Source organism: Branchiostoma lanceolatum, chromosome 18, assembly GCF_035083965.1.
Source record: "Branchiostoma lanceolatum isolate klBraLanc5 chromosome 18, klBraLanc5.hap2, whole genome shotgun sequence".
Taxonomy (NCBI): Eukaryota; Metazoa; Chordata; class Leptocardii; order Amphioxiformes; family Branchiostomatidae; genus Branchiostoma; species Branchiostoma lanceolatum.
The window spans coordinates 5,531,190-5,554,108 of record NC_089739.1 but is presented as its reverse complement, the minus strand read 5'-3'; the positions used below and the strand labels follow the sequence as shown (position 1 = coordinate 5,554,108).

At 41.8% G+C, this 22,919-nt stretch overlaps 2 protein-coding genes across 3 annotated transcripts; both read right to left on the bottom strand.

Annotated features, from left to right (window-relative positions):
• Positions 1–8,461: 8,461 nt before the first annotated feature.
• LOC136424270 (solute carrier organic anion transporter family member 5A1-like) lies at positions 8,462–12,734 on the bottom strand. Its single transcript, XM_066412803.1, has 7 exons — positions 12,556–12,734; positions 11,817–12,012; positions 11,332–11,491; positions 10,722–11,286; positions 10,495–10,559; positions 9,874–9,988; positions 8,462–8,927 (listed from the first exon to the last, which is right to left on the bottom strand). The coding sequence occupies exons 1-7, from the start codon at positions 12,732–12,734 to the stop codon at positions 8,651–8,653; spliced, it is 1,557 nt and encodes a 518-aa protein (XP_066268900.1). The 3' UTR covers positions 8,462–8,650.
• A 62-nt stretch (positions 12,735–12,796) lies between these two features.
• LOC136424272 (solute carrier organic anion transporter family member 2B1-like) lies at positions 12,797–22,604 on the bottom strand. Of its 2 annotated transcripts, XM_066412806.1 has the most exons (11): positions 22,504–22,604; positions 20,007–20,108; positions 19,153–19,269; positions 18,110–18,234; positions 17,311–17,420; positions 16,672–16,773; positions 15,827–15,920; positions 14,684–14,902; positions 13,933–14,073; positions 13,276–13,437; positions 12,797–12,918 (listed from the first exon to the last, which is right to left on the bottom strand). In XM_066412806.1, the coding sequence occupies exons 2-11, from the start codon at positions 20,069–20,071 to the stop codon at positions 12,797–12,799; spliced, it is 1,257 nt and encodes a 418-aa protein (XP_066268903.1). In that variant the 5' UTR covers positions 20,072–20,108; positions 22,504–22,604. The 2 variants fall into 2 exon arrangements, with proteins under 2 accessions (XP_066268903.1, XP_066268904.1); XM_066412807.1 differs by lacking the exon at positions 14,684–14,902.
• Between the last annotated feature and the right edge of the window lie 315 nt (positions 22,605–22,919).

Below are 22,919 nucleotides of genomic sequence, written 5' to 3'. Positions count from 1 at the left end.
TTCAGACAGTATCCACTGTCTTTCGTCAGTGACTAACGATAGGACTGAGAACACCAGGTTTTTTACCAAAACTCTGAATAGATATGTTAATGAGGTAAAGAAAATTTAGGATGTCTTGAAGAAGTCTTTAAAAAGAAGATTAATGTTAGACCTAATGACTTATAATAACCTACTTTATTATGATGACGTATGTTGTAAGAATGCAAACACGGTGCTTAAAACTGTTTTAAACGTCGGTAGAAATGCGATTAGTGGCATCGTGTTGGCTTAACGTTAAGGGCGTTTAGCCCAGAACCGTGAGGTCCTGAGTTAGAATATCCTGACATGCCACCAGTTTTAGATCCTGTGCCCTTGAGAAAGGCAATTCACACAACTTTTCCCACTCCATTCATGTGTAAAAATTGATACCTGACTTAGGTTTTGGAGGTAAAAGGCGGTAGAAGGATAGGTTTTGGCTCCGCCTTGTGATACCGTGTCCTAGGCACAGCGGATTACAACCCACTGCCCCGATGGCCTCAAAAAGGCTATGGGAGTACCTTTTACCTTTACCTAGAAATACGAAAAACCAACTTACCAAAGTACACTGCCGTGCTTTCCTTCCTCACGTGATCATCAATGTACGTCGTTCCCAGGGGAAACAAAGGCGCGGTGCCCGCTCCGAAAATGATCTGCAGAGGTACAGAAAAGCGATACATGATGGATCCACACTTCAACTTTTGCTCAACTCATAAACGATATGACGCAGAATACTCCCATTCTTATCACTATAATTATGTTACAAAATGTGCTATCTTCATTATGACTAATTCCTTTAATATCTACATATATGACGTTTTTGTTATTTGCAGTATTCGATCGATATCAGAATTGTTAGAAATTGAACATTATACTTTATCACTATATATGTGCATGTACAATATATATTTATAAATTACAGTGTCCTGATGCATTAAGTTTTATATTGTTAGACTGTATTACTTGGATAACATTGGAAGAAATATAAAAAGAAATTGAAATTTAGAAGAAAAGGCAATCCCTCCCCACTAACCCGAATTTTCCCAAGACCGTAACCGGAAACACAACCCTTTTTTTAGGGCATACCGTTTTCGCACCCCATTTTGAAACCAAACTCTCGCGAGAGTATAGCATGGCGGGATCGCTCGAGAGTTGCGTAAGAAAGGATCATGGCATTCCCTGTTGGCCATAGAAGCGTAATCAAGCTTTCTATCTTAATACATGGTGATCATGTAAGAAACAGGCTGTCAAAAGTCACCTACCTGAGTTTTAGTCCATAAAAAACATGCATTGGTAGGGCTGTCAGGCCTCCAAAGTTTCAATCTGGAGCATAATTTTCTAATCTAATCGGCACAAACCCTACGAATCTGGCCCTGTTTACAAAAATTGACCTTTGACCTCCTTCTCTACCTGATAATCACACAAAAACACCAAAAGTCTACTGCCTACAGACACCACAAACATGGATGAAAGTCTGATTTTTCAACACAATTAGAAGGAAGAAACCCTTACCTGTAACATACAGCTCAGAAATACCAATATATCCACTTTACAGCTACTTTTACCAAGGGTACCAATCCTATAGTTGGCCTTCTGCGCCTGCGCGGATTACTGGAGTGTCGCCTATTGGCCTCACTACGTACCTGGCCTATCACGAGAAGAGCATAATAGCCGCCCTGGGCTGACACTGCTGCCGCCTGCTCCTGTGTACAGTCCGATCTCGTTTCGTTAACCAGGCAAACGTCCTAGAAAACAAGAGCTATCAAGTTATAGTAGTATATTGTATGGTTTCTGATAAAGGTAAAGTGTTGGATGGCACTGTCTGGACACTGCGTCCGGCATACCGAGCTGACAGCCAGCCAGCTTATCCTCTGGGAGCCAACAGAGGGAAGGAGAAAAAGGGGCAGGAGACGCACAACCCTCATCGACAATCTAAAAAGGGATGCTGGGCTCAGTGACATTTCAACAACAGAGCTGAGATCGCTAATGGAAGACCGGACTGAGTGGTGCAGAAGGACTCATTGTCTCCCGAGATGACATCAGAGATGTCCTCGTTCAATGTTCAAGGTTCAAAGTGTTTGTGATGTTATATACAATGTAGGATGCACACAAATACACACGCGCGCGCATACACAAACATTCATGTGCACACCCGCACGCATCTACATGCACACGCGCGCACACATGAAATACCATAGCGGTAAACAAAGGGCCAATTTTTTGGCAAATCATACAAATTATTATATCATTTCCACACTTAAGGCGGAAATACTTATGTGAAATACTTATATATGTGAAATGGTATGGTGCAACCTTCTTTAGTAGTACTTTCTTACAAGTCTTAGATAAATGATGCCAACATAGAAGTATCACTCCAGAAAAATGAATCATAATAAAACAAATTAACCTAGGGACCGCTTGTAAAGTTGTGATGATGAATGATATAAAATGTATCAGTCGTGACAAACGTTTGTCGAAATGTTTCAGGAACGAAATTAAACGAATCTTCAGGTATCATGTGACCACAACCAATTATATAAGACCAGTGGCAACAGTATTAAGTGCCCGGATGTAAAATGATTTGAGCTCGTACCTTGGGGGTCTGCATGGTCTGATTGGCTACGCTCTGAGGATCGATGTCGTACGCAGGCGCAAGGAAGTGAGGCAAGCCTGACAGGGCTTGACCAATCGCCATGACTAGTAGACCTACACCTAAATATGGCACAAAGTTTAGAATAGGTCAAAGACCACAAAAAATGCATTCGAATAAATCATAACACATAATGGCAAATCAACAAACTAAGCATACATTTTCACATATAATACAAATTTGGTATATGAAGACGTAGATGTAATACAGTAACGCCATAAAATAATACATTTTGTGTTAACAAAGAAATACGGTAACCTTAGGGAAGAAGGATAAAATGTGTTACTCTCATATTCAAGAATTCAAAGCTACGTGTAAGGGGGTGTTTCAATGGTGATGTTAACTGACACGATAGTCTCAGAAAAACACTTACTAATAGATTTTTGACATCTTGAAGTATATGATAGAGCCTCTTTCCTGAGTCATATTATTGAAGGCCGTAGTTTGAATTAAAGGAATGCACAATCATACCTATGTACTTTGGCCTGCTCGCTCCAGATTTCCCCCCGTAGTATGTAACAAACAGCAATGCCATGAGGCTTCCCACATCGGTTGCCGCCGCAATGATGCCAAGATCGCTGCTTTTGAGTTCAAACCTAGAGGCAATAATATGATAATACACGTCAAGACTACCCTTTAGGAGTCATAAAAAGGTAACGTTACATTACTTCGGCTTTTACCGGAGAGGTATCCGAATCTTCTGTAACCGTACCAAAGCGCAGTTGACCAAATCATCTCCGTTTCTTTCATTTTGAGTTATTCTTCTGTTTCTTTCATCAAATACTACCTTGTTTTCCGTGTTTCACTGTTTCAATTTTCGAACCAGCCCCAAACAGTCCTATTGTTATTGTGTTAAAGGTGTATCATGTGCCTCTCCCTATTTGAAAACACATCTATCAATTGATCCGAACGCAAAACAAAACTGCTCAGTTTGCCTCTGATATACAAATAGAATTGATGCATTTTGTAATCAAAATAAAACCACCTTATCTGTTATTATGACCTGTTTCTAAAAACTAATGGATCAATCTTTTAAAATTCTTTGGCCCAGGCCTGTTTCTTTGTTTGTTTGTTTGTTTGTTTGTTTGTTTTTTTCATTTATTGTCAAAATGTTTCTCCCTCAATGCGGTCTCACCATTTTGTGCTTGTCCTAAAACGATCAGTGTATTGAAATGAAAGCACGAAAAAGATATAAAGACATCTACATTTTCTCAATGGTGGCCAGAACCCCGTTTAGGTAGCCACTCCCTCCACCGGAGTTCAGCAGCAGTCCGATGCACCACACCAAGGCAAACAGCTTCGGGTTAGCAAAGTATGATGCCCATCTACAGAAAAACAGCAAAAGTAGTAAATTACGCGAGAGAAATGAATGAAAACCCAATATCAACCTTTTACACCAACATACCCCCGGAGTCTAAAGCAAATTATGATATCAATTTTTCGTTTAAAGAGTAGTCATGATTATATTTCAATGTCAATTTTCAGTCTCGATAACAGTCTCATTAAACGGGGTTTTAAGTCTTAAAGTACCGACTTTTAAGTCTTAAAGAACCCGCTTCATCTTATTTCTTGTCGTTGAACATAGTGTATTCAGACTACACAAGCGTAACTGTTAAAGACCATGATGGATAATTTGAAGAAGACTGTTATTCAGCCTTCGATGTAAATTGAAACATACTGTTTAAAATTATGCTAATTAAAACGATTTGAGAAACATAACTGAAGAACTAGAAGACGACATCTGATCAAAATGATAAAAACTGAATACACGTTTTCTTACCTTGGTTTGCAACACAAAACTCCGCATCTCACATCCTCCTCTTCCCCCACTTCTACTACTTTCACTTCCGGGACAGGGCTGCTCAGGGCTTCTGCGGCTGCGCTGTGTGCTGTTTCGTTCATGACGTCATCTACAGGACCCGGATGATAGTGGTGAACGATGCGGGGAATGTTTCGATCGCCATTTCCGGGTGCTTTGACCCAGAGCTGTTCACTTTCCATGGCGCGTTTAAAAACTTGAATATCTCTTTAAACGATATTCAAGCCACAAGTCAAAAATGTCTTTAACACGCTGTAGAAAAAGAATGGAAGATTTTAAGTTTATTTCTGTTGATTTCGTCTATCCCCACTTACATGTGCATGTAGAGAATATGTGCATGCAGAATTACAGCTAAGTTGACTCGGAAAAACAGCGGGATATAAGATACAAGTAAAACCACTTAAATATGTACTTATAAAAGACCGTGGGAACTTTTGATTACTGAAGGGTCCTCTAGTAGTACGTCAAGAACTTAGTAGGTAAAAAAAGATCTAATCTAGAGCTAGGCCTACTGAATATTATCAATTATAAAACCATACAAACTGACAATAATATTCTACACTGTGAGGCACGGGTTGAAAAAGCTATTTAGTCTCCCTTAGATCAAAATGGCATTAGTGACGAACGCGTACGGAACTCTCAGCTTCGCTATGTCTGAAGTTGTAGCCACTCTAAACCTAAAGAGGGAAGAAATTTGACATTTGCACTTTTATATACACAACAAACCAGAATTGACCCATTTTGTGGAATCACCACCATGATACAAGCGCGCCTACAGTGGCCCAACTGCATACACGCTAACTGGCAATAATCCAAGCAATGAATAAACAGTCAAAGCGCCCCCCTCCTAGTACATTGTTTTAATCTAATCTAATTTCAGGCCATTTTATCCATTTAACCTCAAAATCAGAAGGTTTGAGAAGTCGTATGCGTAAATTGCAACTTATTCTAGAAACAAACTGTTTCCAGTAAATGGAAGGCGTTTCAACACGGTACGAAGTAAACACATCGTGTAAATCTACACCTCTGATCACCACCGAAGACGATGCCGTGGGAATATCGAAAAGGGTGCTAGTGAAAACCCTTGGCAACAATATTGGAAATCTTCTTTTCTACCGATGACATGCTAGCACTCTTAACACCATGAAACACCTCAAACACCATGAAACGCACCCCTTAGTCTCTACAGTTACGGTTGTTGGAAACGTAAATAGGAAACATGTTTTGTTTAGATACGAAAATGGTTATGGAATGTTAGGTCTTACTTGTGTTACGAAGGAGAGCAGCCCAAAAAATAACAAGACACCTACACAACTGAACGGTTCTATGCGTTTTACATGTTTTTTAATGTAAAAATGTAATACAGACCTTAAACTGTAATTCTAACTAGGAATATGTGGATATGAAACATGGTATGACAATGTAAATAGGAAACATGCTATTTGCTTTGCTACGAAAATGATTATGATGTGTCTTACTCGTGTTACTAAGAAGAGCGGGTCAAAAAATAACAAGACACCTCACGTTTAGCGCTTCTATGCGTTATATACTCTAGACTGTAATAGAAACTTCAAACTGTATTTTTCATAATCATCATCTTGTCGTGAAGATATTAGGCTATGTTTTCAACATGATACGAATATCTTATAGGAGAACAGGCCAATTGTAAATTCAAATTGATTGGCACAAAATAATTCACGTAAAAGGGGGAGGGGAGCAGTGAAAAAAGTGCCACTTATCTTCTGAGAAGAAACTACCCTTCGAACATGGGAAAAAATGAGTTTCCTATTCTATATGGAAAAAAAGGAAAAGGAAATCATTTGCTGACCTTATCGGTGAGATGATAATACTTCTCCGTCCTACGTGGCGATACGGACAAACATAAAGGTAAAATGATCGATCAGCGCCCAACAAAATGGCGGACAGCGTGGGAGGGGGGCGGTCTTTACATCCGATCTAAAAGATACATCAGCATCAACAAAACTAACAAACACAACAAATCACACCGGGCCGTAACTGAATACCTCTTTGTGTGTGTGTGAGTTCAGTGCTGTTGTTACGCCACGAAATCGTACGATGGCGACGCCATTGTTTGTTATATTTTGTCTTTATTTAACAATATGGAATTTTCATGAACTATACAGGTTCACCGACTACGACATACGCTTTGTTGAATAAATACGACATATCCTCCAGAAAGGCAAAGAATGTATTCTTCTTTGGCTTATAATGTGCTGTTTGGTTGTATGTCATCGCTGATTGTATATTAGTTATTTTAAGGCGCTATATCAGGAGTCTTACAAGAAACCGGGTAGAATCAAAACTGACAAGCAAAAATTGCCGCTCATAGAGCCTGCAAGGGAGGCTAGACATGACTATTATATAGCCTCCACCAGGCCTTCCTACGAGAGCACGGGTCGTAGAATTCGGCAAAAAAAGTAATGGTTGGCCCAGACGGATCAGTCCACGGTAAGGTTACATTGGCCACCAACACCGCCCACCACCCCCGTCAACCCCTATCGGTAGCCTAACTTCCCGGGTAAGTCTTTCTCCATATTAGCCATCGTAGACAGTCTGGTAAAGACTGAGGTATGACCAACTTTTGACATAAACCGCTAGCTCAAATTATTAAGGGTAGCGGTGGATAATTCTACATGTATGCATATACGCACTTACCAATATGCTTTTAAAGGGTGTACATCATTGGTTACGTAACTGAGAACACACTTTTACGATAAAATACCGTTCAGTGTTTGATAAAGGCTATAATTGTGATTTTATATGCAGATCTTATGAAGCTAAACTATGTGATTACTGAGAAAATTCAGATTGATAAGTCTGCCATTTTTATAATAAAGATCGATTCCTAATCCAAAAAAAAGGATAGCTTTGTAGATCAAACTTTTAAAATAACGTACTTCCGGCAATAATGTTGTATTCTGCTGGCTATAATTGGCTGTGACGCCATGTGTAAGTACTAGATAAGAAACTATAATGTGATTTATTGGTTTAAACTGAATTATTTAAGAAAATAATCAACGTCTTGATTCTCCTTTGAACATTTATTTGCAACGCTCGCAGACCTTTGGTTAGCTAACAGTTACAAGAAATTCGTAGGATGAAATTGTTCTGATACATATATTAGATAATTGAATATAGTATGTATATTTCTTAGCATGACATTCATCAGCAATAAATCTCCTGTGAAGGTATTTAGATGATAAAATGCAGTCCACTATCTATAGACTTGAATAAATTTGAGGTAATAGAATAAGTTAAAAGGGTGTTTACTGCCACCATGTTAATAAGTTAACTTGAAAAATATCAATAAACTGTGAATAATGTCATAATTAGTAATTATATCTATAAATCTAATTTCTTGGTTTATCTAATATTATCCAGCATTACCTGATGTGATAGTCACATGAGTGCAAACACTGTAAATTGCAAGTTCTAGTTAGAACTTCAGTAATATGACAATACTATTATTTGATAATATTACAATAAAGATATATTGAAATTAGAAATTATCAAATGGAACGATTTTGTCCTTGAAATGATTAGAATCCGTAATCTGTATCCATATTCTATATATGCTACTATAATACTATCACAACAAAAGCTAAAAACTATTCTACTACCTTCCTTGTTTCTAATACGATTATTATTTTCCATTCTAGGGTGACTTTATATGTGTCAAACAATTTCCATACATTTCACTATTACTTCATTGTAAATGGTAATTTTTATGCACATGCCGGCCATACATTTGAATATCAGTTAAATGATATCGTCTTATTCGTCTAACAATCAAATACTGCATGATTTATGATAAAGAGGTTATATATTGTGGACATTTGTCTGTTACATCTTATTATGATTATCACTCTCTCAATTTCATATAAAAGTAGACGTAACATTATTCTATAGATATGATTGGAAAGGGTTACCAAAAAACAAACAGCCATTTAACCGCATTGTTGTGAACATTTTTGAACCAATACCAAATACTGAAAATGATGTCCAACTTTTCTTCTTTAACTTTAGATCCACTAGCCTTCTCTATAACAAAGACAAATTTGATACAAGTCTTAACTCTTAGCAGCAAAATTGTTGAAGAGAAAAAACAGTAGATCAGAAGTGCTGTTCTCCATCGCGTAAATAGACTAGGCTAGAGGCTTGGCTTCTTCCACTCCCTTCTTCTTCCAGATGTTCATCCTCAAGTCCTCGGTATCCTTCATCCTCGGGTGGTCGTCGCGACCGGTCATGTCCAGGCTCTTGATAGACCCTGCCAGAGATCCCAGCGAAGACGCGATGTCCCCGCTTGTCACTTTCTTATCCTTCGGGTCCGATTCTTCCCGCTTCTTGAAGAGATGAGCGGCAACGAGCTCGAAGAGGATGCTGCACATCCTCAGCATGACCATGAGTCCGAAGAAGTAGTACCTACATTCAGCAAGAAGAAAATTCAAACATTCTCAGCAACCCACAAAAACTACTAGGCTCTATTCTCGATTGAAATAAGATTTCGGAGACCTCATATCTCAATGAACTATTTTGATCATGCAAATGACTTCCATATTTGCATAATCTATGCTTGGTCATGTACACCTTTGACTAACTTACACAGGTCATAATGTTAATTAACAGTCCAATCATTTACCACTTGGAAGAATTATGTCACATTTGCATTAATTGTGCAAATGCGGAACTAATTTGTATAATTGGTATCTGTTACCCCAAACTACATGTAACATAAATTTGAATCCGATAATGGTAAACACTGCAATTATAGATTTTCCACATCAATTATGCAAATTAAGTACTAATTTGCATAATTTCTACTTCATTATTTACATCTCTGTCTAAGCTACCTGCATACTGAATATCATAGAATTTTGTCGTTCCAGTGTTCAGTTATTCTACTTGGAAGTTTGATTTAAAAAACGCCCCTGCAGTTTCAGAACAAGCTGCTAGGCGGTCTAAACCTACACCACGTCTTTCTTACATCACAAGCTATCTGCCAGCAACAAATCAAGACCATAGCATGTCCAGGTCAAAAGATACAAAACACAGACGTTGTGCTGCAGTACCAAGGTCACATACCAAAGGGCACAGAATCGGCCTTGACTTTCGTCTTCGCAACACCTACCCACATATTAAATATCATCACAATTCATTCAGAGGTTCTTGAGTTATGCTGACTACGAAAGTCAGGAATCACAAACAGACACACGCACACACACACAGACACACAAACAGACACACCTAAAACTATATCTTCTTTTAATGGAGATAACAATCTACCTGATCGGGAAGGTATCAACCTGAAGGGTTCGTCTCTCTTGTCTAAATACTAACAGAAATATTTGATAAAAAAAGTACCACGTACCGGTTGCGTTCCAGGTCGTAGAGGATACAGGAGCCCCTCCTGCCGCACGTGGTGTTCCACAGAAGACAGGTCGAGTCGATCAGGGCGCCGAAGTAGATGGGCGATGGTATGAATCCTGAAGCAAATACTCAACAATCACTAATACGCCATCTTATTATCATAAATCATTAATTTATGATTTGACCCTGTTGATAACAAAGCTGGAGGGACCTCTCCATAGCGCATGACGCATATGTTGAAATGAGAGGAGTACAGGGCCTGGGAAGGGTTGTTGTCTTTTGTAGGTCCTGGGCTTCCCAAATGTCAAGACCCGACCAGGTTAGTTAGTCTGTGTAACGAAACCTCCGCTGTCCGAGGCTGTATTTGACCCTCCTTCTAGGGGGCCGCTGGATGTTTGGCGGACCGCTGTAAGCTAGCCTGGTATCCAAAGCTCTGTCCCCTCAATAGGTTTGGGTACCACGCTAGCTATAAGCGTCACTTGATCAGGCAACAGGTCAGGTATCAAATCTATGGACAGTAAGTCTTTTATATTGCTCGTAGGGTTGACAGCAAACCAGATACAGTCGCCAAGTGAGTTTTTGATGCAGTATTTTTTTTTAAACAGAAAATGTAGAAACTTACCTATCAGTCGATAGAACACAATCTGCACCCCCATGCCAAACGATTTCGTCTCGGGAGTCAATGACCTGAAGAAGACGAAAAAACACAAAATGTGCCCATAAGTGTGTGTAAGTGGCCATAACAATAGTCTCTCGATCAACATATCACCATTTTGCATTTGCTTGAGGTACAGTGTGAAGTCATCAGAAAAGCAAATTAATATCTATCGGATCTGTGTAAATAGCTACCTGAGAACTGCAATAATGCTTGGGATGAATCCAAAGGAAGAGATGAAACCAACTGTGACAAAGCTTGCCACCCAGTACTTCCATTGTTCACATATCTGAGGACAAGGAGCACCAATGGCAAAGTTCGGCATGCCCATTCCGGGAGGGATCATAGGTCCTTTTCCGGGAACTCCGGTGCCGGGCCGCTGGCCTCCCGAATCCGGCATTCCATCTCCGGTTCCCGGACGCTGGCCACCCGAATCCGGCATTCCATCTCCGGTTCCCGGACGCTGGCCACCCGAATCCGGCATTCCATCTCCGGTTCCCGGACGCTGGCCGCCCGAATCCGGCATTCCATCTTCTCCCGGACGCTTGCCGCCCGAATCCGGCATTCCATCTCCGTTTACCGGACGCTGGCCGCCCGAATCCGGCATTCCATCTCCGGTGCCGGGACGCTGGCCGCCCGAATCCGGCATTCCAGGCCCAGTGGCAGGACGTTGGGTGCCCGATTCCGGCATTCCAGGTTCGGTACCGGGATCCTGGCCGTCCGGAATACCGGGAGTAGTAGTGTTCCTCCTCTCTCTAGGCTTCCCTTCTTCTTGTTCAATCCCTCCGGCTGCCGGTTCTTTAGGCTGCCCTTCTTCTTGTTCGATCCCTCCGGCTGCCGGTTGCATCGGGCCGCCTGGAGAGGGCTTACCGCCCGGTCGCTTGCCGCCCCTCCCAAACTTTTCGGCCAACTTCATCAGAACCTCTGGTGGTAGCTTAGCCAAGCAAGCGCAATTGGAATAATTCTGCAAATACAAAAGGTGCAAAAAGGTTAAAAATGAACAGAAATGATATTTTTTCAACCTCGATTAAAGCATTTACATGCATTAGATTAAGAGAATGCATATTATTGCAATATCAACAATATAGACCTTACCACACATGCAAATAAATGCTTATTTTTGAAAGTGTTGCTGTGTCAATACCGTATCTCAGACAACCAGTCTAAGCACTTTCTCTAACTTGCGTAAGTTATAAAACATGAACAGATTGTTCGCTTTTGACGTTGACTGATGATACATACAGATTTGGAACGGTGAAGTTCTCCACCAAATCTACAAGAGTACTGACCGCGAGGGTGAATCCCATGGGGTGCGTGAAGCTCTGCTTGACGGTGCAGCCTGCGTGGCAGCCCGAGAAGTAGGTGACGCCGTCCGACCCGCAGACCGGGCTGTACTTCTCGGTGCTGCAGCTACACTCTGTGTTGCAGGGGGAGAGCAGATTGAAGTCCTCGGCGGAAAGGCTCGGAGCGTTGGGCATGTAGGGGCTGTGGTGAAGAAAAAAATTAATTCTTAACTATTAAAGTTTACTTAGTGTACATGTATTTCTGAATGGCACAATACGAGACGGGCGGCGGTACAGGCTTCCAGTCAACTTTAACCCGCTGGTAGAGTCACGTGTCCATATTAGTGGATCATTCCTTGGGCATGTACGTATGGACTGTAAACATTAAAAAGTAATAATAGCACACATATACCCACCTAGGGTTACATCATCAGACGTTTGGTAAAGCTTTCAATAGAACCAAAAGTTTCGATAAGATTCTTTTAGACCCAACTGTATCAGCTTTATAGCTCAAGATATACGCATGGCATCATTTGCTACATAATCTACCTAACAAAAGACTATCAGTGTGATTTCTAACGTTTAGGCTGACAGAGAAGAACTAGAAAAAAGGGAGTAGACATCAAGTCAATATCAACATATTACATTTCTTAGAAAATTTAATTTACTTCTATATGTATAATGCAGAGGTTGTTAAAGGCCATCTACTCGAACTTGCTATATAACTGCTACATTTCAAATGTACCTGTATCCATATGGTATGGTGACACCCGCCATGGGTGGCACTGGGCAGGTGAAGAAGAACATTCCGATGAATCCCAGTGACGAGACGGCTGTGCAGGTGATACTCATGTAGACACACTGCCTCGGCGACAGTTTGAACCGCTTGATGATGTACCCAGACACCAGGAAGCCGACAATCATCGTGGGTAAGACGACGGGGGCTGAGATGTTCGGGAAAACATGACACGAGTTAACATTCAAATTTACACATACAAGGCCAGCAGCTCTCTCATGTAGACACACTGCCTTGGCGACAGTTTGAACCGCTTGATGATGTACCCAGACACCAGGAAGCCGACAATCATCGTGGGTAAGACGACGGGGGCTGAGATGTTCGGGAAAACATGACACGAGTTAACATTCAAATTTACACATACAAGGCCAGCAGCTCCCGCCAGACATGTACAGCGCTAACGCCACTGTGTACGCGGTTCGATTTGATGTCACCTAAGAATCATAATGAAACGCACGAGGTGAGTAGGACATGTCTCCTGGCTCCCGGAAATATATATACTCTTGGCCTTGCGCGTGCATCCGAGACTAACAAAATTTTAAAAATGACGACACCCATATTTCCAAGATGGAGGCGCCCAATTTCCAAGATGGCGGCACGAATGCGTCAGGAGAGTACAGCAGCATTGCCTTTTGCTTACACAAAACTGTAATGAATTGCAAGACTTACCGACAAGCAGATTGGCTCGTGACTTGGGGATGCCAAACTGCACCTCCATGAACTTAGGCATGAAGGAGTAGGCCCCGGATACGGACGTGTTGCACACACCGGACAGACACAGCATCATGAACGTCGCGTTCGTCAGGATACTCTTTAGGCTTTTGGCCATATCTGAAAAAAATCAACAAAGTTTTATTTGCCGGTTCGTGCCCGAAGGCTAATTGCAGAAGCATAGGAGAGTCACTAGTGACAATGGAATTGACGTTGATGCAACAGGAGACTACTCATATATTAGTGTTGGCTAAATCTAGACAAGAAGGGTCTGACTTCTTTTCTGGAAGTAGAGGGAGAAGAAAAGCCCCCACATTTTGTATACTGTGTGGGTTCTGCAATTTCAAACGAAAATGGCTTTCTGTTCGTCCGTGAATATGAAAAGGTAGGGATACGTAGGTCCTGGTGACTCATATACTGAGTTTGATCAGATGCGCTGTGTTTGCTGCACTAGTAAGTGAAGAGACAGGAAAATTTGGAGTGCGAGATCGAGAGAGAGAAACAGAAATTTCGAAAAGATGACATGAGATGAGATAAGAAAAGATATGATAAGATATGATATGATAAGATGAAATGGTGAGGAAAATTGGCTTCACATTCAAAATAATCTGGCACCTTTGAGTTGCTCCACCAGCCCCCTCGTGGAGTCCAGAAGGGGTTCCCGACGATCAGTGTCCATCATTGGCAGCATCCGGCCTTTCGCGCTCTTCTCATCCTTTTCCTCTTCGTCATCGTCATTGTCAGGCCTCTTCATTGCTGCAAAAATATGATATGTGGCAAATTCGAACAGCATTTCATGAGAGGATGGGATGGGAATCAAGACAATTGGGACATACAACGATTCACGAGCTAGTGTAATGTTTCTAGTTTTTTACGCGTATGAAGGTTTATCTGTGGCGGTTATCGACATAGTAATGAATTTACTCGCTATTTCGTAATTCGATAGGGCCCATCGGTCATCCCGAGACGGGGCTGACACCGACTTCCGGTCACCTTTGACCCGTTGCTAACGTCACACTTCCGCTCAGGTCAAGTGACAAAGGCTTCTGGTCGAATCAACTTGAGAAGGACCAGAGAACTCGTCGAAAAACTTGTCGGTACGGTAGGCGCTTTACGTTGTGTACGCAAATGGTGAGAAATTTATTATAATGTGCATATGATATGGGGAAGTTTTGATCCATCACATGATGTCGCTATTCCGAAAGGTCACGTGTATGATCACGTGTCATTCTTCTTGACGAAAGCTCAGTCAAAAGTTCGGTGAGTGCACATTCTTTTGTATTGTAAAGAAAGCAGGTGGTTTCTTCAAACATAACATGGCCCTTCACATAGGAATTTTCAAAGAAAATCGATTTCCAAAACTTACCAGCGGGAAAGAAGAACATGGGTATCGCCACCACCAGCAAAACTGCTGCAATAAGGAAGAACCCGAGCCACCAGGCGCCGACCCACATGGGGTTATTAGGGGTCAGTCCGAAGTCGCCGGGGTCAATGTCCTTGTCGACGTCGACGTAGATCTTGATGATGAAGGCACTCGAGATAAAGCCGAGAGGAATGCCGATAGCGAAGACGACAGAAGACATTCCTGTAAAGAAACGTGGCTATATTTGAAAATAGGCATGTTTGGGACTGTTTGCCAATTTCCACTAGTTTGTCCAATCGCATTGCTTTCCTGCTTAGCTAGTGATTATAACATTGAATGAATGATTTTATATACAAAACAATTGCAACGTTGACAATGTATGGAAATGTACAGATAACATAATTAACAATCTATGTGTATTTTTCCACAATTCTAATTACTACTTTATTATGTCAAATATTATCTACAGTTATAACTAAACGAAACCATTCTAGATATCAAATTGCATATTTCTAGGCTACTTTGCGACTTAACGTTCGTCAAATCTCATTTAGGAATAGTACAGTTTCTTTTTGGTATAGAGTTATGAATGCATGGGTCTATGTGGATAGATAAGGAATCTGGACAAGATAAAAGTACATTGAAAGTATCGGTACTTGAGTGTGACAAGGTAACATAACATTAACACCTCTGTATTTGTATCTGCACCTATAGACTGAGTCTGTGTATTTTATGACCTGATGTCGAGACATTTGTTATCATACAGGTGTAATTTCAAGTCCCTAAAGAAACTGTAAGTGGGTCAGATCTAGGAGAACTGATCTTTGCTTCTGACGGACTCCTAAGGTGGTGGTCATTTTTTTTAAATCTACTGACAGTCGCTCATACAAATGTGAACAACAAATTGCGATATTTCAGGCTCAAGAAAATATGTGCCTAACCCTTGTGCCAAATATCAAATTATTCATGAAAAAATGAATCTGCTATGATACAAATTGCATTACTTTTTGACTCACCCTCGTACATATGGTGGAGGTATCAGCTTAACGTTGACCAATTTGATTGATTGATTGATTGATTGATTGATTGATTGATTGACAATGAATAGAAGCAATGAGTTATATGGAGATGGAAGCGCCCACTCACCAAAGTAGAGAGGTGCACTTTTCCTTGACACCTGATCGTCGATGTAGGTTGTCCCAAGAGGTCTGACAGGCGTACCACCAATCCCGTATATAACCTATGGTGCAAAAAGTAGCCATGATTAAGTACGAGAACAAAGGAGAGCAAATAAGCATCTGTGGTTTGGGCTTTTGACACGTCGCTATGACAACACTTGATTTTGACGCTTGCCAATCGACTGGACTGCTGACTGTAGAACAGTTATTGTACATCTGCTTGCGACGACGTCAAAGTAAGCAGCTTTCGAAACGGTAGTTCGCCTACACCTGTGATGTAACCTATATCCATTGCTTTTAAAAACGGGTTATTCAGGAATACCGCCGGAATTGCAAACTTGAGAGACTCAAGTAGTATCAAGTAATGCACATCTGCTTGTGATGACGTAGCCAGCATGAGTGTAGTATGTGATGCCCATCTGCTTGTGATGACGTAGGCAACATATATGTAGTATGTGATGCCCATCTGCTTGTGATGACGTAGGAAACATGTCGGTGTAGTAAGTGATGTACATCTGCGTGTGATGACGTAGGCAGCATGTGTGTAGTAAGTGATGCACATCTGCTTGTGATGACGTAGGCAACATGTGTGTGGTAAGTGATGTACATCTGCGTGTGATGACATAGGTAGCATCTGTGTTGTTAACATGTTGGCAATATCTGCTTGTGATGGCGTAGGCAGCACGTGTGTACTGGCTATTACGGCACATCTGCTTATAATGACCGAGACAGCATGTGTGTAGTACGTAATGCAGATTTTATGAGGATGTAGGCAACATGTGTGTAGTAGCTTATGTACATCTGATGACGTACCTGTGCGAACAGCAGCAGGGCCAGCCACCCCATCTTGGCAGACTCCGCCTCAGCCTCCTCCCTCCCGCACGATGGTATCGTCTGATTGGCCATGCACGTGTCCTGGTGACAGGAAGATAATTAGATCAAAAGCCTTTTCCCAAACTCTATGTTTTGTGTAATAATCCATGGTCCATCTAAGAAAATGTAATTGATGAATTGAATAAAGTACCTGGTGACTGATATAGGAAACAACATATAGTTTTAATATCATGGCACATTAGCGCTTACTATGTGTTATGTTTTTTGGGTGTGAATCATGTGAAAGGCATTAAATATACTTTCAGTTATTCAGCAATTATTAAATCGTACAGGTATTGATAAGTCTGTACTGCAGAAGGTACACTGGTTATGAAAAGGTTTGGAGGAAAGACAGAAGATATGTGTTCATTAAACCATCATAAAAATAAGATGCTTAGCAACCTTTAAATGGATTTTTCTTATCAATCTAAAATGATATCAAATCCATTACAATCCAAAATACATAAGTCAACCTGTTTCTTTGTCTATTTGATCTTCTGTCTGTCTGTATGTCTGTCTGTTTGTTTGTTTGTTTGTTTGTTTGTTTTTGAAATGCAGTAATGAATGTTGATTACATACCTTTCTGGTGCTGTTTCCTGTACTCTGACGGTTGACGTCGTATGCCGGCGCGAAGAAGTGTGGCGCACCGGATAGGACGGCGGCAACGGCCAGAAGTAACGCACCTACACCTGTGTTCAAGATGAGCAAAATTGTATTAATACGTTGATATAGATAGAAACTATAAAATAAGGTATAGGGTTTGCTAGCAAATATATGATGTTTACCTTTACATGGTCCTTAGTCAAAAAACTACTGCTTTGTTTCATAGATCGTGGTTAAAAACTTGTGGTCCAAAATTTTGCTCAGTGTCACTGAAGAAAAGTAGTGGATGCTACTTTAAACGTCTGACCGTTTCCAAAAGCATATCCAGTTGCTTGAGTAACTGTTATTTGGGGTACTGCCCTGTTTATTCTTACTCAAACACATTTCCCCGCTCTATTTCAAGGTCATCCACATTCTAACAAAAGGGCTGCAGCAATCGCGTTCATGGTGACCAGCCCCTCCAACTCTGTCCTGCCACTTGCTACATTGTATGATCGAACACCACACGGTGTCTGCTACTTTACCAGTAACCATGGTGACAGCCGTCTGGTCCAGGTCATTGACCTTATTTGTTCGGAGAAGATGACGAAACGGAGCTAAACAATATGTTTCCCTTCCGTGAAAGTAAACATTTTAAATGCTACCAGATCACGCCACAGTAAGAAAAGACAGCATCGTCGTCTAGTGCAATTCTATAGCTATCAAAATAAACACATTTTGGTATACGATTATCAATGTGAAAGTGGTTATCAACGTAAGAGATTGTTTTTCTCACCAATAATCTTTGGCCGGCTGACTCCAGGCTTGCCTCCGTAGTAAGTGACAAACAAGACCGTCAACATGCTTCCGACGTCCGCAGAGCTGCTGATCAGACCAAGCTGTTGGCTTTGAAGGCCAAATCTGACAAAAAATTGCAAAAAGTGAGAAAGTATACCTATGGCTGTGTACTGCAGCTAGGAGGCGCTGCTGGGAAAAGAATGCGGTCCCAAAGTTGACTAATCGTGTATCCCCTTGCTACTACTATATACAATCAACTGCAGCGACACCTAATGCATGGCAAGGCGAAGTAGAACCATGGCCAGTCAATAGTTGTGTACAAAGAACTTTGCTCTCCTGTAGGCCATATGGTTTGCATAGCCTTGCCCTGAAAGTTATATCCCTCGACTGTGACATTCAACTATCTAGTGATAACAGTCGGGATCCAAACTCTCAAACTCCCAATCTAGCATCTTTGTTGTCAACTACTGCATACATACATATCATGTAAGAAATAAACAGTAGTATTTAAAGACTGGATAAAAATGAAGGTGACACAATGTCTGGTCATACTTAACATCAGTACTTAACTTTTACTTTCACACACATATTCACGCCATATAAACACCGTTTTCTTGATATGTGCACCTTTTGAAGACTGGATAAAAATGAAGGTGACACAATGTCTGGTCATACTTAACATCAGTACTTAACTTTTACTTTCACACACATATTCACGCCATATAAACACCGTTTTCTTGATATGTGCACCTTTTGAAGGTCGCTCCACTGAGGAGGGAGTAATCTTTCCCGAACGGCTTGAAACAGGAAGTGACGTCACTTGCAGACGACAAATCAAGTCACAGACTGTGCGTTGAGTGTCGACAATCGCACTTTTTTAAAAGCCATGTGAACTCTATATGTCAATCTTCACGAGTAAAAGCTATATGTTGCAATAAAGTTTCTGTGTTTCAGACATTAAGCTTTTATCAAGAAAGAAGCATTGAAACCTTATAAGAGATGGACATTGTGAGCCGAATCAGGTGCCTACTTCTGTCTTACCGTTTCTCCAGGGTAGTGAGCACACCGCCGACGTAAGCACCCCCTGACAGGTACGTCATGATGACGAGACACCAGGACAACAGGAACATCTTGGGGTTGGCCAGGCGAGCAGCCCAGCTGGAAACGACACAATAAGAGGATAAGCAGTCATCCTCAATTGAGGTGAAGCATGATGCTTTTTCAATAAGCTAGTGGTAATGCAATGCGGCTTTGCCACGGCTCGCGTTTTGGGCCAAGCACACCGGGTCAACCCTATTATCTTCTCGATAAGTGTGTTGGGTTCTAAATTACGTGCAGAGGTTTGACGCTTGCAACCCCTTATAATTACAACATGTCCGAGCTGGAGTCGACCCTAGGATCGAACTCGGGCCCCAGGATCCACGGAATTTGATCCAGATGGCGAAGCAGGGTTGCGTTACCCCTTGCGCCAGGTCAGAAACTTCTCAATAAACAAATAAGAAATCGAAGGGGGTCCCGGTGATTGAAAAAAAGGTCATTCAGAACGACCCCCCCACCCCACTCATACACCGCACAATCCAACCCAGAGAAAAGCAGTGCATTGTCACTATAAATTGAATGTATAAATCTGGCAAAGAACCTTATCACTAGACACAAGTATACTAATATATAACATTCAGAAACCGTGGAGAACGTGATAAACTTTGATTTACTTGTAAGATTAAGAAAGGTTCTAATCTTTTTACTACACAGACATAATTCATAACCTTAGCATTGCGAATCCATCCATCAACACACTATTATCATTTGCTTATTTTGGCGAGGATTAACGATGAATATCCATGTTTTAGGACTGTGGCTGTGTGATGTAGCGATGACGTCACAATTGTACTCACCTTGGCTTGCAAACGCCCACCCCACAGCTGACATCCTCGTCCTGCGCATGCGCGCTCTTAGACATGGCGGATTGATCGTCACCTCTTCACCTCCTGTAGATCCTTTTAGGGGGAGGGGTGACATAAGATATGAACACAGACAAAACCGTAACACGACTATAGATCACAAACATGGCAACAAAAGCAGCGACAGTTTGTGCTAACTTTTGACATTTTAAGAATCAAAACAGATTGAACTTGTGGAAGATATTTACAATCTAACATGTCTGTACAAAATTGATGAGATAAAATGAAATATCAGAACCCAGCGGTAAACGTTTTCAATATCGTTCAAATTTTATTGATTTCACACACATCTAGGTAGATTTTCGTTATTGATAGTACACCGATTTTCTTGTGTCCCCTTGCTTGTTTTTGTTATCCATGTCGTATGTTTATATAATGCTGTGCTCTTATTCAATGCAATCCAATTGTCTGGCATTTGCACATGCATTTGCGTTTCTGGAGGAGAGAACGTCATATAAGCATACTGCTTTTTAATCCTCAATAAACAAATGTGAATAAGATTTTTTTTTAACTCTCGTTCTAAAATTCAAACATGTCTAAGCTGAGTTGAACAAGTTTTGATAGTCGCTACATTGTGTTGCAAAACAACTGAAATCAATCCCTACTCTATGGGAAAAACAGGACCATTGTTATCATCTTTAGCAGACCCTAGCTAGCCACCACACATCACCCTAATACACGTGATTTAGAAACACATGTATATATGTTATGTCTTGTACACAATTGCAAACAGGGGCCCCGCCAGGTACTTTACAATCAATTAATCAATCAATCAATCAATCAATCAATCGTTCGCAGGCATCGGTGTCAGATGCATGGCGGCTGCAGACATGCATAGGGCTCGCCAACCATTTTGTAAAAGGGCGAAGGGAAAACCGAGGCAACAGATTAAGGACTTACAAAACATTCAAAGATATTTATGAAAGAAAAACACATTCAAACATTGCAAACTTCGAACATCGCAGAAAGATGTGTAAACTTCGCATCAGTGACCATTCCCTACACATAGAATCTGGCAGGCATAGCCGTACCCTCTGAATAATAGAACATGCAAATTCTGTCACCACTTATATGTTGAAAATGAGACACATTTTTTACTCGATTGTTCCTTATATGAAGATGAGCGCCACTGAGCGCTGCCTAAGACAATAGAATTAGACCAGAAATGTACAAAAATGTTAAAGCAGGACAATTTCATACACCTGATGTCATGTAAGAACAGCCCAAAATCGCGTAGTCGGTTTCTTTTTTCCCTCTCAGCACACGCTGCTACACTAACTACGTCGAACTACAGCCGTCTGTCTGTAAGGTGTAGTTCGGATTTGCGGTACTACACTTGCTACAGGAACTACAGCCCAGTGCCGAGCGCCTGGTTGAGCTTGCTCTCGGCTGACGAATGCGTCGACACTGCGCGAGGCAGTGCCCAGCACGGTCGACCCCACAGCTGAGAGTCCCTCCGGCTACAAGTCCCCACAGCGCCAATTTTGATGCAGCGGGCATGCTGCCTCCAGCCGCCGAATAACCCAGTTTCACACTACCGGCTGACCCCGACACTCCGCCTCTCATGGCAGCGATGAAAGGCCTGCCACTGCCACGGACTAGGGCCCGCCTCGGCCCCACGCGCCTGGGTGCGTATGCCGGCGATTTCGTGATGTTAAGCCCCTGTCACACATGTGCGTATATACAAATCCGCATGGGTTGCGTATTGGCTTAGGTTAAGTTTGCAGCCGAAGAAGTAATTTCTTCATGGTTTGATAACTAGACTGTTCAACGGTGGGTCAAAATAGAAAACAACTTCCTTCCTGCAAAATTTACTTAACCAAAAAAAAAATGTTACTGTGGAACTCATGCGCACTTGAATATATGCACAAGTGTGATAGGGCCCTTATACACGACCCCGAGACGACGCCCCACACGGCAGCGCCATTGCGTCGGACGAGGGCCCACCACGATCCCGCGCGCCTGGGTGCGTATGCCGGCGATTTCGCGATGTCTTTGACGACCCTGAGACGACGCCCCACACGCGTCGACACCACGGCCACGGACTAGGACACGCCACGGCCCCGCGCGCACGCGCCTGGGTGCGTATACCGGCGATTTCGTGATGTCTTACACGGACATCCACCCTCTCCCCTCAGGTATACTTTAAATCCACAAGCAGTGTCGGGGCAAAGAATTGACAGAGGCATAAATTTGGCATGACGCCGGACTATTTGAGGTCTCGCAACTTAAACCTGAGCTACCAGTACTCTACTATATCTTTACTTGTCTTTATCGCAACGTGAAGGGGGGGGGGGGCAAAACAAGGGCATGCGCACCTTTACAAGTTGTCAACCCACACACTAAAAACAATATCAACAGTCTAATACGTAACAAATAATACACCATCATGCTGTGATGGTGAAAAATACACAAAACAAAATCAAGTTACCTGTATCTTAGGTATACTTGTAACACACAGGTGAGACGTCTGCACATGGGAGGTTAGACACAAATGCTTAAGCTCACTCGCGTACGTGTGTACAAGTAAATACCTAGGGAATGAATTTACAATTGTCCTTACGGTCAATGACTTCAGGCCCGGGCGGTCAGTGACGCCATGGCTCCATGCCAGACTACCACGTTTCTTGGTACCGGTTTACACGGCCACTAGGGGACCTACGACACTTTAGCCTGGGTAACGCTTAGTACACAATATCACCTTTTAAGGGGTAAAGAGTCGATTTTGTTGCAGATTTTCATCAAATTCAATCGCTACATCCTCAGACCAGCGTCTCCCCACCCCCCCTCCCCACCATGAAAGACAAAAAATCCACTCATAATCTTATATTTTCACCAGTCAATCAA